The 19,388-nt window shown below is 36.9% G+C and overlaps 1 protein-coding gene across 3 annotated transcripts in view; it reads right to left on the bottom strand.

The window, feature by feature from the left end:
* The window catches only part of LOC108750664 (protein outspread), a 201,055-nt gene that overhangs the window by 125,846 nt on the left and 55,821 nt on the right, over positions 1-19,388 (bottom strand). For all 3 annotated transcript variants that reach the window (XM_018490305.1, XM_018490303.1, XM_018490304.1), the window contains exon 2: positions 16,828-16,908. In XM_018490305.1, the coding sequence (XP_018345807.1) occupies positions 16,828-16,908 (81 nt within the window). The remainder of the gene's footprint in view (positions 1-16,827; positions 16,909-19,388) is intronic.

Raw genomic sequence — 19,388 nt, 5'->3', positions numbered from 1 at the left:
TTTTTTTTTCTTCAATTGAGTTTGCGAAATTCTTTCGACGAGACATGTTCAAAATGGAGCTATTATATTTAAACAGATTATAAATGCCAGGCTCTGGATTAATAATGCACAATGAAATCAGAAAATCACGAAAATAAATAACAAATTAATATTTGAGTAACTATTCACCGCGAGTAATAGCGAAAGATATCACGACAGACCGGCAGCGTCGTAGAACTTCCTGTATCTCGCCAATTATGATGATGTATCGAGGGTGACGCAATCACGTCAGTTATGAATTATGACCGTAATCGCGCTGCGAGTAGTAACTATATATGTACACATATGGGATTAGGAGCAGCTGGATTAACAAATCCTCAGATAAATAAGCGAAAAGATCGCACGATATGCACAACGTGGCACTTCTCTTCACCATTCTCATCTTCTCTGATTTGCGACATGGCAGCTGCACAATTTAATCCACCAACAACTGAAATAAATATTCGCCGCGAATCGATATAAATTGTACCTCTTTAAGAGTACACCGGGTAAATATACGTTAAAAATTCGTGCGAAATTACGAATGTCGATTCGAATGTTTATCGAAAAGAGTCTCTTTTTCGCTCCTTGATCCGAATTTATTTCAAGCTAAATAACAACTCTTGTAAGATTCTTTAATTGACTTTATACATTTAGATCCAGTGGGAACTAAGGGCAAGAATTTTATCATTTTAATGAATACAATTGCAATGAAAATGAATGCAATACAAAGCAAAGCTGCTTTTTCTGCTAAATAAATATATTAAATGCCATAATTAATGTTTCAATAATTTATGTAGAAAATGCAATATATTTAGATGTAATAAAACTATCTTTTTTAGAAAATATAACAAATATATGTAAAAAGTTAAATTAATTGTTTTTTCTCATTACTCATTAATTATTTTATTATAAATGCCTAATATTAGTTAATGTTTCGCAATGTTATTCAAGATTTGCATGACATTCAACGTTATAATGAACATGCATAAAATTTTGATTATATTTAAATAGAAAAGCACATTGCCATTGATATATAACTATGTTTTATCTTTAATCCAATCGGTTATCGGACTAGTCGAACCATCGGTTTGTCAATGATACACTTGGACGCGAATGATGTATTATATTAGATAAATCTCGGGTGTACTCTTGTCATTAATAAAAGCTTAAAGTGCAACTGCAAAGAAAGTAACAAACTGATAGAAAAGCACCTGAGAGGTAGAGATTAGTCATACCGGTAGATAAATCCCCGCAGTAATTTGAAAAATGAAATAATCTACAAAGTCTGATAAAACACACACCTATACGTGACATGTTGCTTCGCTTTAAGATAATTCTCGAAAGGTTTAATGAAAGTGCTACTGATATATGTATATGAATTTAGACTATATAATCTATCGCTTATGTCATACAATACATGGTATCATAATGATGACTTTTTCCTGAAACTGATGACGATTTAACGATGCAATTAAATTAAAACTCATAAGTCAAAGTCTAAGTCAATAATAAACATTTTTTCAATTATATGTATGTGTCAATGCAGAACAATTTGCAACAAAGAACTAGCATTATTTTCCTGTGCACTATTATTAAGTTGCGACAAGAATTATTTAAATTTATACAATTATATGACTTACATTATTTATATAAATTTAAATAAAATAATTGAAAGATTTTTACCTCTAAAGCAAAAAGATTGAGTAGCGTTCAGAGACGTTACTCAAACGCGTTATGTAGCGAATTTATATAATGAGAACCTTTTGTGCAAGTTTCATGTATCTCGGAATAACATAATTTAAGTCTACCCTATCAATATTTCTTGGACTATCGCGGGGTTGGCATCGCCCGAGGGCGGCAATGTGACGAAAGCGAATTTTAAAATCGGGGTCTCCGAACGCGTGCCGCGGAGGATGGCGTCAGCTTTAATTTGCACCCGATGACACGAGTGATTGTCTGCCTACCTGCTTTTGTCACAAATGGCAAACGTCCATTCTCTAAAATTCTCACACAACCCCACGCAGATTCTCTCAGCAGTATGCGCGAGCGATTAGTATACTTCAGAAAGAATGCCGATCGCCTTTCGTTACGGACCTTCAACGGCCAGAAACAGCACGATGGTTTAGGTATCAACAATCTGCATAGTTGAAATTTGAAACATCCGTTGCACGTCAGTTTTGCATTTGCAAAACTGTGCTTCATTAAATGTAATTTACGATAACTGTAAATTTAACAGTAATAAATATAAGGTATTCCATCGATAAAAATGTGTCAATTAATGATAAAGTATTTACATATCAGTAATACCGTAATTGTAATAAAACGTCTGTCAAGCCAAAAAAAAAAAAAGAAAAAAAGATGGCCAAGTAAAAAGTGGAGAACAGAGAGCATAAAACTATTTGGAATATTATACATTAAATTTTCTTTAAACTTATTAAATATTCTTCCTGTACAGGTTATTGAGTTCCTTAATGTTAAAACAATTTTCTTTTCGTATAATTTCCTGCGCTATTACGAACTCCGAATTTGGCTGACTGAATAAAATCTCGATAATAAACGAATCGACATGTTACGTAAGCAAAATCAGCCGTTACAAACCGGCACATTAATTCCTTTCGCAGATGGCCGCCGCTGCCGTCGCCGCAAAATTCTAGCGATCCGCTCGATCGTCAACATATGGTTTCGTCGTCGTAATCGGGGACTGTCGACTGAAATCAAGCAGCCGGTTAACCGGTTGCTTCCGTATACACTGCTGCTTTTCTTTGCGCTGCGCAGCATCGAGCGCGGCAAAGCGCGTCCGCCTTGAGCCGCTCTGCGCTGCGCGCTTGGCAGGTGGAAATCTAATTAGCGCACTGTTTGCCCTCGTAGATCCCTCGCGGATACGCCGGCTGTCTCACGGCTAACAGGACACGAGGAACAACGTAGACGTACACGCCGCGACGAGGCAATGGCAACGAGCAAACAAAATTTCACGTTTCAATTCTTCTTACCGACAAACTTCTTACCGATATTCTTATCGGTACAAGAGAACGACGAAAATTCGAAGACTAAAACTTATTTCCATCCACAAATCGCGTTAACTTAAAATCTAAGCTCTTAAAGAATCATGATTTTATCTGATGTATTTTTAATATCGTGAAAAAAAAATTTACTAAATTTTAATATTTGTTTGAATAGTAAATTCAAACGAATATTTACATTAACTAAATAAATGTAAAACATGTATTTATTTGATACAAAAACTATTAATTTGCTTCAAGTATAATTTTCATCGAGTAAATATTTATGTACTATAAGTAAACGTTTCGTTAGTGCCGAAGAAATATTTATTAAAATTTAGTAAACTTTCATTCAATGTAGCTGTGAGAAAGAATGCAATAAACATGTAAATAATATTAGCAAATTTTCTTGCGTAAAATATAAAAAGAGATAAAAATAGTACACTTGTGACGCATCAATAAAGATTAAATTGCTATGAATGACAGAGGAAATCTCAGAAAATAATTGGAGGATGATTAAGCAATAAGGGACAAGATTTCTATACAAGAACTGACATCTTGATTGATGAAAGCGCATAACATTGGAATTTCAAGATACGTGACCGCGTTAAATATTTAATTGTTATCCGTACATGGCTCCCTCGTTGGCATATTCTATCAGCAAATCAATTTCGCACACTAAATAAGCTATTCGCGTGCATATACGTTATTAACCTCTGAACGGTGCTAACCCAAAATGTGTAATACGTGCGGATAGCTTCGAGCAATTATATTATTAGAAAGTCACGTAGGCATGTATATAAACCACACCTTACCAATTATACCGAGATAATAGGCTTTAACGTTAAATCATAAATCATGCAGCAACGATCGTGTCTCGTTGACGCAAGTGCCGTATTTAAAGTCGTACTTATTTCATTTTCGTTCGTTTCCCGGCGGGTTCAACGTATCGTTCGACGCATCTACGCGATTTCGCGCGGAGGAGCGAAACATCAGGTCGAGGAACTCGTTCGACTTGATCCTTTCCGCGACCGACGACTCTCACGGGAAAGACTTTCCAACGGTTTATCCTTACGGTTCGTACACGGTTGAGTTCGTAAATCTGTGAGTCGCAAAGTAGGAGTAGGAGATGTCTCGATCGACACGTCTCGAGATAGGAGACGACGATAGGAGAGACCTGCGTATTATCGCCAGATCGTCCCGCGCCGATAACGCGAGAAGAAGGACAATTACGCCCATCGAGATACTCGCAGATACCGCATTTCCCCCGTAATGTCGGATCCGTTTTATTGTCTTTCCACGGCCACGGTCGTATATACTGCAACGGAGTAAGTATCGTCAAGCGGTTGCTCGTTATCGACGATTAAACCCCAACGAACGCCCAACGAACAATAATTCCATCGCTTTCGCACGCTCTCCGCGCCGACTTTTCTCTCGTCCTTTCTCTTGCAATGCCTCGGGAGCCGCGGCAGTGTTCGCTTCCTCTTTCATCGTTCTTAATCACTTCATGTGCGTTCACCTACACGGAGAGAACGATTTTGATCAAATTTAGCTTAGATACAGATCTGACAATAATTTTGTCGGATCATTAAAACTAATTACGTAACAATCTCAAACGTGATGAGCAACGCTGTAAAAAGTATTGACCTTCTACCAGTTTGAACGCCCTATATAATTATTTTGATGGTCCAACGAAATTATTTTCTAGATCTATATACTGGTTACATTTTTTCGATACTTTAGGAACATTCACGAAAAAAAAGACGATTTTACTGAAATGTCTAAAAATTTAGATAGATCTGAAAATAATATTGCTGGACCGTTAAAATAATTACATAGTAATTTCGAGCATAATGAGCAATGCTGTAAAAAGTATTGACATTTTAGCAACCAGTCCTAACATAATTATTTTAATGGTCTACATGAAAATTATCTTCAAATTTCTATTTGGTTTTTAGATATTTTAGCAAAACTGTCCTTTCCGACATTCTAGCAACAGTTCAAGCGTTTTACATAATTATTTTGATAGTACAAAATTGCTTTCAAATCTAGTCAAATTTTTAAATATTTCAGCGAAACTGTCCTTCCAGTGTATTTATACATATTCAGTGTGTTTATACATATACTTACGAGACGAGTTTTAATTTATTCAGAAAATAAAAAATGTAAATCTGAAAGGATTTAACGGTTCTCGAATAAGAAAACTGAATTTATTTGTGAATAATTGAGGATAGGACACACAGAGATAGATGCAACAAAATGTCAGAGAACGTTTTAACCGATTAGACGTTTCTAAGGAAGAAAATGTAATATCAGAAACTAAATGTAATATCAAAATATTCAATTCCAGCTCTCGATTTTCACGTACGGTTAAATCGATCGTACATCGGTAAGCGTTAATTGAATGTATATGCCGCCGTGTAAACGCCGTGTGGCCTGTAATAAGATATCGTGTACCATTCACCGCGAAGACGAATCCACTGTTCTAATACGAAGATTTCCTTCTCTCTTGTGATCTTCCGGGTCTTCTTGCGCTCCTCGTCTCCTGACTCGAATGGCCGATCGAACTATAGGCGGTGAGAAGCCGTGGTACCAATTCAGTGAACAAACACCGACTTCCTTGATTCTCTCAGTGAAATCGAACTTCTTAATAAGCATTTTATATAAGTTCTTAATAAGATATATATCTCTCTCACTCTCTCTTTCTTCCAAATAAAAATTACAGGATTACACGTAGAAATGTTTAAATGTGAAAATATAAAATAATAGAACAGAAACGCTAAGACAGAAAATAACATCTTTATAAATGTCAAAATTGTTACAATTAATCAATTAAGAAAGAAATAATGATGAAGTGTGTGTCTTGTTATTGATAGTAAAAATGTTTGAAAAGAGGTTATATATAAAAAGATTTCGTATCTCAATATCTAATTTCACGTCTCTTGACTAAGAAAATATTCCTGACTGTACAACAGGTGTATTGTACTTTTCTGCGGTACGATGAGGATAAACGCAAAAAAAAAAAAAAAAAGAAAAAACGGAACGGTTCTTCGAAGCTGATTCTTCGCTTAATTTTCCTTCGTTGATGCGTAACGCGTGGAGCAGTTGAAGAGCAACCGCTTGCGTAACCGCGTGCGTTCTCCGATTCTCCTTTCCTCCTCGTCATTGTTCCATTTCAAAGAGAGGTTACAGAGACAAAGGGACCTATGAGAAGCGCTCGGCACGCTTGAATGAAAAAAACATTTGTTGAGCTACCTGTCGTAATGCAATTGTGTATCCGAAACAATAGTGTCCGAATTAAGAGCAAGTGCTACCTCAGAAATCACAGAAATATATATCGTATGATATTTATCTGTTATATAGTTTCTCGTTTTTTGAAAGTTACGACTTTCATATGCAACAACGCTCATTAAATAATACTCGACGTCTTGTTAAATTTCTTTTTACACCTCGTTTTACAGTCATATAATAATTATCACTTCAAACAAATCTTGCGTTTAAGAATATGTTAATTTGAAACTAAAAATACACAGGAGTAAGAGAAATTTGTTTTAATTGCGACAAAATATTAGTCCTATTTTTTTCCCCGTCGTCAAATCACCATGAGCCATATTTGGCCATTATCTCTCGAGAGGAGACGAGATTCGCGTGGGAAAATATTTTATCTTGATAAACACGTATCATAAAAATGCTAAAATCTCTATCGCAATTTTAATACATTCGCGACATGTTTAGTGATTCCGGTGTAAACGGTGAAAGGTTGACGAAGAGCAGAAATCCTAGGAAGGGACAAAGATAGCTGAGCTCTATTCATAGAACAATAGCCAGTTCTGAGGTGCTAGACGATGAAGTCACGACATGTCCGTGTACACGACTGCGGGTACTTTGGTTACGCCAAATAACCATCGTTTTAACGAGTTTCACGAGGTTGTAACGTTTGAATTTTACATAGGCGGTGCCCCGTGCATGACGACCTCGGCGGTTGACACAGCCTTGATGAAAGACTTGATCAAACATGGTCTTTCTCGCGGCGCCTCGTGACAGCGACATCCATATTAAGCATCGAGGCCTATATAATGCATGAGAGATTGGCATCGCTTTCAAAGTGTTCGCTGATACGTACTTGCTGTGCGTCGTAAAATTTGCATGAGATCTCATCTTACAGAATAAGACCTCCAATAAAAAGAAAAACTATAATGGCAGAAAACTATGAAGGAGCGAAATATTTTTTTAATCAATATGATAGCGCACCAATAGAATTTAATTCTATTTCTAGAATACAAACGACTAAATAGTTTTGCGATTTTTATCATTATACAGTTTTTTTTTTTTTTTTTTTTTTATGGAAGTCTCAATCATACAGGAGAAGAGATTTCATGCAAATTTGATGATGAAATATCTTTTAAACAATCTGATAACGTATCAACGCGGTGTATTTGTATAGAAATTATAAATAAATTCTATTCATACAGAAATTATAGAGAAAAAAATTAAAAACTTGAAAGTCAGCAATTTTCGCAAATGATTGATTCGATTTGATCGAGCGTGATTTTACATAAAACTTTCATCGTAATATGCAAAATGAAATCACGAGGCGCAACGAGATTTTGTAAAATTCCGCATACGCATTAAGAATCTATGATATTATACATAATCTAGATAGTTAATATCGCGGAATAGATAGTTTTACAACTCTAATCAAAACTGCTTTCTCTCTTGGCCCGGAGGTTGGCATTAGTGACCTGGAGCGCGGCGCGTTCTAGAGATTGATTGCCTTATCGATAATTAGCTTAGCACGACAAGCGTGCTGGACCTTTTGTTTCGCTTTCTGACCCCTTACACACCGCCTCGCCACGCCGTTACTTTCGAAACACGCGTAAGGAATGCATAAAGCCTCAAGATCGAACGGGCGAGACTTCGCGCGCGATGCCTTTTTGTCGTAATATGATTTATGCAGGTGCATAATAAACGGCCATAAAACAACGCGAATGCTAAATTATGCAGCAATTTATTGATTCGCCCAGTAACCTTTGCTTATCGATACTACTATGTTCCCGATCTATCTACCGATCTCCCAGTTCCAGTTTCTACATCAATCGAGACGGCCATAAAAAATATAAAGGCGGGAACATGTATATCTCATATTTAGCGCTAAATATGACTGATATAATGCTAGATTCGATATTTTATAGACTGAAAATTAGATATTTACAGACAGACGCGACGTATAAATGAGAGTTCTGTGCGTTCTTCAATAATAGAAAGCGAGACCGAGTGCGAGTTCATCGCGGATGACTTTCGATTTCAGAACTGCGAGTATAAATCTGTAGGTACTCGATGAAAATAGCGTTTCGTACGATTAACAATCCCACGCGATTTGTTCATTTTCCCCTCAATTATAATTATATATGAGATCCATGCAAAGATCAGTTACGCCTAAATAATATAAAAAACTATATTATTCAGCTTTAATTAGTAATTGGTGACTTTTTCCTTTTTATGTCATAATAAGCTATCACGTGAACGAGAAAAAACTGCAACTGAGTGCTGATTATGAAACACTGATCCTCCTAAGAAACGTTTCCGATGAAAAAGAATCTAGTTGCATTAGTCCAATAGCGGAAAGAACGGTTTTGCTGTAATGTCTAAAAAGTTATCCAGATGCAGACCTAAAAATTGGGTTAGTAATATAATTATCAAAATAATTATGCAGGATGCTTAAACTAATTGCTAGAATATCTCTTTGCGACTCTTCGCAGCATTGCTCGCCGCCATGCTTGAGATTCCTACGTAATTATTTTGATGATCCAACAAAATTATTCTCAGATCGTATATCTAACTAAATTTTTAGATACTTCAGCAAAAGTCGTTCTTTGCGTGTTGAAACTCTGATTGAAAATGAACAAATCGAAATTTTCCCGTTGAATCTATTACAATTCGAATTGAGATAACCAGAATTCTGATCGATATGATGAGAATCTTCTGCTTCGTTTCATTTTCAATCAGAAACCTTTCTCATATTCGCATAAATTGCAAACGAAATGTGCTGAAAACCACCGATATACATCATTCAGTAACGTTGCAAAATCCGCGCGTGAAACGGCAATGAGTCGCAAAACGCAGCTCCGCGCAGTTCACACGCAAAGGCAAAAATACTCCTTTCGGCTTAATATATTTCATCGGATTCGGAAGAGCCGACATTTTTTCGCAACCCTGGTCGCAACGTATCTCACCACTGACTCGCGCAAAGTTGCAACGATAATCCCTTTATGCTTTTTTTCTTTCGCATTTAAAATCGTCTAATGTATCTCAGCGGATTCGGACGAGTCCGAGTATGCGTTTGCATTCGTCGCGCGTTGCAAGGTGGTGCACAAGAGGGGCAAAAAGGAAAACGAGAAGAGGAGGAAAAAGACGGGCGACGATACGCATGTGCGCTAAGGGCTGCCTGAAGACTTTAAGAGGCAGCATAAAAGGGTGAAGGTAGAAAAAAGAAAAACCAAAAAAGGAGAAGAAGAGAAAGAAGCATCGACGTGCGTACGGGGCATAACTCGCGAATAATGCGATGTTTTATATGGACGTACGTGAGCCAGCTGTAAGCAAATGCATTTCGCAGCGGCCGGGCCTTAAGCCGTGTACTACTCGCGCGTGCAGGTCGACGCTCAGAAGGCGACGACTGCGAGTAGGAACGCTCATTAAAGCTGCGCGTAGAAACGTAAACGCAATACGATTAAATTGTTTCATCGTGCGAGGAAGGAGGCGTTTCGAAGATAAATCGCTTCTGTTGCGCGCCCACGGTTAAAATTGTATAAATTATTCTAATAAAATTGTGACAATTAGCCGAATTCGTTCATTATTTCACGGCCTTTGCGGTGAAGGAAGTATTCCTGGTTGTATCAACAAGGAATTCTGATTGATACAACCAGATATATAATTGAATGTTTCTGATTGTCTCGATTACAGCGTTTGATAGATTTAACTAGTAAGAGCACTGATTTGTACTCCCTGAAACTTTTAGAGTGAATCTTACTCCGACGAATGAAATTTGGAATTTCACTTTTCAACTTTTCAGTCCCTTCAAACAACCTCCTTCAGAATAACATTGTCGTCATTCAATTTCAACAAAACGTACCGTCTATATTATCTCAATTTTGTTAGGATTAACCGAGCTCGGGGTCTCGCTAAGTGCACTCCGAGATAGAGTCGTCGGAAACTTCCATTAAAAACGCCACGTGAACAATTTCGAATGATTAACGCTGCGATTTAACAAGGCTCGTTCATCGAGTCGCGAGATGTGATACGTCGGCGCACCTTAACACCGGCCGGTCCTGCGACCGCGGAACGTACACGTGTCGGGAATGCCGCGCAAATAATGCGAGCAACGAACTACTTGCCTTTTCAGTGGGACCGAAAAAAAAAAAACAGTGAAAGGAAACAGTTAACGCGGTGCGGCTACAATGTAAATCTGCGACTCGGGAATGTTTCACGGAATTCCACGCGTGTGCGCGTCCGACCTCGATTTTTCTTGCGCTTTCTGCGCGGTTCATTAGAATACCCCAGCACCAATTTCATATCCGTCCCGTCTGTATCTCTTCCCCCCTCACGTTGCTGCTGGGAAAATATCTTGCGAATTCCCTGGCCGCTGCAGTGCTCTCGTTCCTCGACTATCCATGGTCTCGTTCGAACGGAGGCGAGTGCGTTAATTGGATAATTAAAGAAATGCACGACGCGCGTATATATGCGTGTACATACTGCGTATGTATGTAACGTGTGTGTACTGGAATTAGATTCAATCGTTTCTAATTGAATCATCAAGCATGCGAGGCAAAATTGCCATTAGAAATGGCACTTGACAAGTTTGTCCGTTTTGTCCTGATTTTATCGGTGAGATTTTTATCGGGATATGTTATTTTAACGTGTATCGTACTGCGATTTTTATCGTTTGTATACAGAAATGAGAAACGGCTGGTAAGATAAATAATAATATTGGAAAACACGTCTGGAAAACAGCGCCTTTAAAAACATCTGATTAACTAATTATGTGTTCAACGTAAATTTCCTTATTCTTAACATCAAATATCTTAACATACAGTATATCTTAACAATTTTGCGTGCCTACGTTGAAAGTAATGGATAATCAAATCTGTCATGTGATATTAGATTTTTAGATAATAATGGTGTACGCGCGCAAAGCGTTATATTCGATCGCATTAAAAATACGATTCTATCTGCTATTTTATCCGCGAAATATCGAAATCGATCTATTCTTGTAGACAACGATATACTGTAAATTTTACGTTAACCGAGATATTTAGGATTTCGAACGTTTATTACGACTACGCGATAAGATATGATATACGATGCTTTGCTTTCAATGAGAGAGTAAAGTTGGGACGGCGGAATGAAAGGCGCGAGTTCTCTATCTTTGCTCCGCGATAAGAATATTTATCTTTCAGATTAACGCCAAATGTGACAATGAGCAGGTGTCATAGGTGTGCCGCAATAAAAGGCACATGAATTATGCAATAGAGTATCATAAATACATATTTAGCGGGCCAATATAATTTACATCCACAGGAGGAAACGAAAAGAAATATTCATACGGGAAGAAATACGGCATTTCTTAGTCGCGACGATGACAATGTCTGACGACAATGAACCGTGTCGCGGAAGCAAATTAGCAATGCAGCGATATAGTCGATCGTTATGCAATAAAGAACACGAAATATTGTTGTGCATTAAAAACGAAACATGTGTAAAACGCTGCCGCCACATTAATGTAGCATCGAACTGGCTGACTACGCATAAAGAGCTGCGGAATCGTACAATAATTAAAAGCGTTTCTGCCTCGTAAACTACGTCGAGCAATAATCGATTAGCACCGAATCGAATAAATTAATCGAGGTCGCTATCAACGATATCTCACCTATGAAAGAAAATATAAAATAATATCACAGCCGACACGCAATTAACTAGGCAATTCGCGAATTAGCCACCGGCTTGTTATCACGCTACCGTTCCGGTATTATCGATAACGGCCGTTATCAGCAGCACGATTGCTGCCGCATAAAATCGATCGACAATCCAATCCATCCGCGCGTTATTGTGCAAACTCTTCACGCAGGGTGGCTATGAAAGGTAAACGGTCAAGTCAAAACATAAACCGATAGAGTCCACTTTCTCACAAGTGTCACAATGTAGAAATTTGTTTATTCTCGCGCGAATATTCCGTTGCGCAACGGAAAAAGGCCTGGCCGCGTTATCGTCAGAGTCATTGCACCTTATCGTTTTACGGTGTCGTTACAATGGCGCAAACACGCAGTGAATGTATAATGGAGCTGCTTTACTGCTGCGCACACGCATCGCGTTCCAACGCCGTGCTTGCTTTACGATGTTTCCGGCGATTTTCATTGTTTTTCGTATCTTTACGCCGAGAGCTTTTACAAAGCGCGCGATGAGGCAAGCGCCAGGATTTTACGTACATATATATCGGACAAATTGCGATTGATATTGGATACGTATACGTTATATTCAACAGATCCCACGGACTCTTTTTAGACCCTGTGAATATACGAGTCAAGTATTTTTATGTATAAAAATTTAATACTAAAAGAAAATACAGCTAACGTAAACTTGAAGTTACAAATTTTAAATGATTGATATAATTCTTTAATTCGAAACAAAAATCTTCTCTGAATCATACAGATTGCACGAAAAACTTTTTATATCCGCTTAAAAAAGATGTGCTTGAAACTGAGATATTACGAAAGTTATATAAGATCGCAAAAGTTAAGAAAAAATACTCCCTAACGATTCTCAAAGTATTGCATCATTAATTTTAAGTCCAGTTCTATCAATTATTTGAAATTCATTGAAAAATTCAATTCAGGAGTAGAAATTTAGAGGGAGAAATAATTATTATTGGATCTGTGTGTGTACACACACACATTATTAGAATCTATATTAGTGGAAAATATTGATCTTAGATACGTTAGTATCTAAATTGCTGAAAGATTATTGATCTAAAGAAAGGCTTTCAACTTCAGAGGGAAATCGAGAGAACAGAATAAATGTAATTTCTAGCCGCGAATAGTTACGCATACTCGCGAGAGTATTTCTCTAACCGCAATACTACAACGGAGATCCATCGATCCTCTTCGATCTCACGATCCGTGAGAGATTCCTACCATTCGACTTCTCTCGACGCCTCGAGGTATTATCAGAGTGAAAATAAAGGCGTCACTTTATTATATCGCTAGATGAGAGTTGTATCACGACGCCATCGGGTTGTCGTGAAATTCGAGACGTGCGAAATACCGAACGACTAGATAAATTCCCCATCATCTTGGATTGCATCTTCCCACCATGGCCGTGAATAAATCCGAAAAGAAAATCCATCGTGACAATCACAATGAGTTTACTAAAATATCAGTCGACTGCTAATGAATGTATATAAATAGTGTTACAGATTTATGTAAGTGATTGCTCAAATACGTATTAATTATAAATGCTTATACAAATAGCATAACGATTCTATTATCGATTGACTTAATCGTTTGGTTATAAAAAATTAAATTAAATTGTTTTTTAAAAACTGTATAATTTTATATATTAATGTTTAATGTATTTTATTTATCCGTCTATATATACCATATATAAAACTGATTGTAAAAAATATTACTGAGACTGATAAATGCAGCTATGCACATTCGCCATCCGGCGCGAACGTTTTTACATCGATAAGAAAAGAATCGGATAGAGGAATGCTGTAAAATATTAACTAATAATCTCTCAAGATTCCGAGTCTCCTTTAAGCATCGCCATCGTCTGGAGCGATAAAATATAGTGAACCGTGACGCGATGTCGTTATTAAAGCGGCTGCTAAATTGTTAAACGTATCTGCGGGATTTATCACTGCGGAGAAAATCCTGAGTACGCGCCATGTATAATATATGAATTAACAAGGTCCACTTAATTAAGGAGTCGGTACAGCGCATTAATGGCTGTTACGCACCGCTTCATTGGTCGGGTCTCAAAGACATCTTTAAGGCTTTCTTAAAGCGGCTTCTAATTATTCACTTTCTCCGCAGCACAACGACCGGAATTTACGAGTTCGCGTCGCGGTCCATGTAATCTCTCGATGATACTTTTAACTGCGAGAACGACAATAATTCGTTAATCAAAAATCGCAGGTAAAGAGATAGTCGAGATAGTCTAAAAACTATCGTTTACCGAGTTGTTCTTCCTCCTTTTATGACAAGCGTATTTTATGGGGACTCAAAGTAATGGTGATAGCAATAGAAAGCGTTTATTACTATTAAAGCCCTCCAAGGACTCTACGAAAAGTATACGTTATAAATTTAATGATTTGTACTACAGATAACAAATGGCGATAATAAATAGCTAGCAGTATTTATAGATAAGTAATTTCGACAATATTCTTAATTCTCGGTTCGCAATCTGAGTCCTTTTTGGCACAAGCGAAATTTCACTCTCAAGTTTCTCCGAAATAAAAGCGGAGTCCAGTTCTCGCATCTAAAATATCTCTTGTTAAAAAATTGTTTTATAATGTAATAGAAATGTTGAAAAACAACTCTAGATTCAAAAAAAAATCCAGAACAAATTGCAAACGAAAGATTAATGAAAGAATAATAAAAATTTTTCTAAAATAAATGTACAATTAATAAAACACTTAAAGTTGTATGGAATCATTTTTTCTTATAAATCTCTTAGTTCTAATATATTATCAATTTTGTATATATAATTATATACAAAATTTATAATATATTGGAATTATCTCCTATAATATCAAATATTTAACAAAATTTATGATATATTGTAACTTTAAGAAGCAGTTAAAATATTACGGTAGAAATTACTATTATACGCAAAATTATTCCGTGAAAGACAATCAAATATTTTTTGCGAATATTAAGTGAATCAGATTCTCCAGAAAGTGATCGAATAAATAATATCGAATTTCGAAAAATTATTGAGCGATAACAATAGAAATTATGTTTCTGTAGGACAGAAATGCTACAAAATCTCACGACAGTGCTCCTCCATTAAAGCGATCCTCCGATTCGCGATAGATTAAGAAATCCTAGCAAAAATTAAGGCGGTCAGCTTGTCATAGAACATCACACGACAGATTATTGCGAGCGAAATCAAGATCGAGGCCAAAGGCGGTCACCATGGGACCACTTTCTATTCGCCAGCGATGTAAGACGAACGAGCTCGATACACGTCGATAATTATCGATCGTGTAAATCTCAGCTATAATCAAGAGTGCCTGCACCTACGGACAACCTCAAACTAGAAAATTACGCTTTCTTCTCTCAGTTTCTTCAATCTTCCCGAATAGTTTAATTCGTAAACGCACACACATACTGCTGATGATAATTACAAGCGATATTTCTGAAGTATTACACGAAACTCGTAATACGGTGATAGATAAACGCACAGTTTCGCAATAACTAAAGGTTATTGTTGATCCTCGATAGTAACGATTCAACAACATCTAACTTGACATTTCCATCATAATTCCAGAATATCGCAGGACGACCACATTTTCTTAATTAACAAGCAGTCACTCTCGTATACGTACTGTAATGAGAACTTTGCGGTTTTTCCTAAAGGTCACCCGTGTATTCCCAATGTAACAACATTACTACAAATCATTATTATAATTTTGGCGAATTATCAACTTCCCTTCTCGGTAAATCTGAATCAGTGGATAATCACTGATTATCAGTCCCATAATTATGCCACAGGTAATCAGTGAATTCACAGTGAAGTTTAACTAAAAAAATCAAAGAAATGTCAAATCCCTAATCTAGCTAATCTTGCTTTAATGTATAAATTCAATGTACCCATATGATGAGTGGAACGTGCAAATATTAGTATTTTAATTATGCCAACCTCCTTTTTTTCAGTTGAATCACTGATTATCAGCGGCTTGGGACTAATAATATATAATCAGTGATTACCCACTGATTCAGACTTAGAGAGTTCTTGACAATTGACCTTTTCCCGATTAACGGTACCATCTGCGGATTATCGACATGTCAATCAAATAGTACATGTCGCGGACACTTTGACAGAGAAAATCACAACAGTCATAAATCATACGACCGACAGCTTGGCGAACCAACATTCGTGTATCTGCATTTCTCAGCGAGTTCGCCGCAATTAACGTCTAAATCGCCTGGATAGATAGTATCGAAAAACTGCGCTTCTGCGCGTCCGACGCATCGGGACGAAAAGGGGGAGGAAAAAAAGCAACGTATCCGTACGAAGTGTTAACGAGCGTATATTTCATATCGGAGAAAGTTTAGAAAGGAACAACATTCATGCGCGCTGTCATAAATGTAAAATAAAGCCGGAACGACTTCGTTTACGTGTTCCTCGAAGTCACGTTTTCGCGAGGCGAATCGCGCGCGCGAATCGCCTCGCACGAGGCCGTGGAAAAACGTATCGCCGAGTTCCTTTCAGCGGCGTGGAGGATACGGCGCCCGCTTATCCTCACTTTCTCGATAATGAGCAAATTGCGCGGCGCGGCGCGGCGCGGGGGCGGTTTGATCCACATCTCACGGTGTGATTTCCCGCGATCGATAGACTCGATCGGCTGATAACGCGTCACGTAGGCCTGAGCATCGAAACGGAAGTGATCGATGAGTTGATGCACGGTGCGCATTTCTGATCGACGATTAAGGAATATCTTTCCTTCATCCTTGCGATGTAATTCAATCGACAATGCCGCCCGATCGAAAGGGATTGTTCTTAACGAATTGATAAAAGTGAAACGTACCTTTGTCCGGTTCAACGGGTTTGAAAAATCCCAGCCAGGTGCGACGAACAGATATCCACATTTAGAGATTTTCCTCGTAGCCTGAAATAAAGAAAACAGTTCACGTTAGATATATGTAATTATTGCCTCATTTTTATTTCTGCATCGTTTTCGACACAATAAATAGATTTTTTTCTCAATAAAAAGAAAGTATTACAAAAAAAAATTGAGTTTCGTAGTTGAATAAATATTTAAAGAAATAATATTATAAATTTAAGGAAAGAGTTACAAAACATTACATTAGAATATAATTTAAGAGGAAATTATTAAGTTAGCACTAAAAATTAAGTGTGAAAAACTAATGTACGTGAAATCGAATTTTTCCAAGAAGAAATTCTTCTCAGGTTGATAAAAAAATTTCTTAGATGGAAAAATAATATAATACGGGTGTAATTTATATACAAGTCTATAATTTAAGATATTCGTGTACAATAATTTTCTAAGATAGAAGTATACAACATTAAAGGCCGAAGATGGATTAAAAGAAATGAATCCGACATGCCGGTGCGTTATTATGACGCGACCTCGATTTCACGAGACTGATTTGTCGGCGTTATAGAGGGATCTTTTTTCTATCGCAGGAAGCGCGGGTCAAAGATCGAGAATAAGAAAAATAGTCGCAGCCGTTACATCGCGTCCGGAAAATAATTTATTGAAGAGGAACTAGGAAGCTAATCAAACTTTCGAGTGATCCGCGTTTTATCCAACGATACCTTCACTCAAGACTGTTATTGTTGTTCAAAGGAGGGTTCCAAATATTCGTAGAAACAGGATGAAAGAGAGAGCCAGGAAGAGGCTCGTTCGCGTGGAAACGATAGACAAGTGAATGGAAACCTATCTCTAAGAAATCTTAAAGCATCAGGCATTCGTCAAGTATATATCGAGCATTCTTACCGGTTATTAATCAAACACCGTCGTTTTCATTCTGAACACATTCCGTTTGTTCATTTCTTTTTTTTTATTTATTTATTAATGCGTGCACGTAGCACTAGTAAAAAAAAAAAACAGGATTGTTTTGTGTAAAAGCACGACGTTTTTCCCGTTCATTGCTCAAATTTTTTCCGAATTTAATTGAAGTGAATGCAAATATATGGACTGGAATACGCTCAGCATTAATGATTTCATTAGGAGAGATTTATTTAAACAGAAATATAATAAATTTAACGCTTTCAACATGTAAGCGTTAAATTTATTATGTAATTGATTAAACTTTGTGACACAAATATATGTACAAATAACTTAATTAAAACACAGTCATATTTATGAACTTGTAGCAGTGGAAATTAAGTTTCAAATTTATAATTTGTTAAAGAAACTTACGATAATTTTAGTGAGAGTCAATTCTTCAAATTACAATTTTACGTCATTGATGCTTGAAAATGTTTTTTCGTCGAGGACTCAAAATTATCTTCAACTTCAAGCCGAATTATCATTATCATTGACATTATCGTCCCCATTATTACATACATTACAAAACGCAAGCAATTAAATTCACATTTATAGCAATTAACTCAATAAAGTACGATGTGTAATCATGTCACAACTGGAATACAACGTCGACGTGAATATAAATCTGTTTTCGGCAATTCGCGTGACTTTAAACGATCTCAAGTCCGCGTAGTCGAAGACGCAAGCGGTTATCCGCGGCAATCAACGCGCAATAATTTGGCACTCGTTATAACCCTGTGGTATAAGATAATGCCGCGTAAATAATGGCTATCGTATCGCGTTTGCACGATGGAGCGGCGTGGCCGAACTCAAAGCAAAAAGGCCGCTCTCGCAAAGAAGTAATACGTCGTCCGTTCTCGTTCATCCAGCCGATCTCGCATTGCGTGGCAATCTCGAAACGAGGCGATCATTTCTCTCTCTTTCTTGTCTGGAAGGACCGAGATAAGAATAAGAACGAGAATTCACTCGACTTTATGGAGAAATAAAGGTAGGCTCTGCGAGAGTAAACGTTCCGCACCTCTTTCCTTCGGAAAAATTATGCCGCTTCCTTATACAAGCTAAACGAAAGAATGTCGAGCATCCAATAAAAACACTGAATGCCTAAACATATGCCGAAGCCAGGAAACTAGAATTTTATTATGAGATAAATAGACCACTTGAAAAAGGGTAATTAGTTAAGAAATTCTCGATAAAATTGATCTCGTATAAAATTGCACGTTAAATTATTCATCAATCGTCTTTAAATAAAAATAAATAATTAAAGTCTCGAATACACAAGAATAATGAGATAAATCCATAAAGATGTTTAAATATTTGTTTACTACTAATAATTATTTGACAAAATTTAATTCAATTTTTTCGGAATATAAATATCAAGAAAAATCGATCATTTTTAAGAAATTTCCACAAAAAAAATCAATTAAAACTTGATCGAAAAATTCATAGGTAAAGAATATATTTGTCGCATTCCATCTGAATATGTAATTGTGTAACATTTCAAATGTAAATCCAATTTTACGTCTTATAAAAACGTAGCCTCGAACTAAAAGTGGACTCAAGGTATCTCCTTCATC

The sequence above is a fragment of the Trachymyrmex septentrionalis genome, unplaced genomic scaffold (assembly GCF_001594115.1).
Source record: "Trachymyrmex septentrionalis isolate Tsep2-gDNA-1 unplaced genomic scaffold, Tsep1.0 scaffold37, whole genome shotgun sequence".
Taxonomy (NCBI): Eukaryota; Metazoa; Arthropoda; class Insecta; order Hymenoptera; family Formicidae; genus Trachymyrmex; species Trachymyrmex septentrionalis.
Note: the sequence above shows the minus strand (reverse complement) of the source record. Positions and strands in the feature narration are given on the sequence as shown.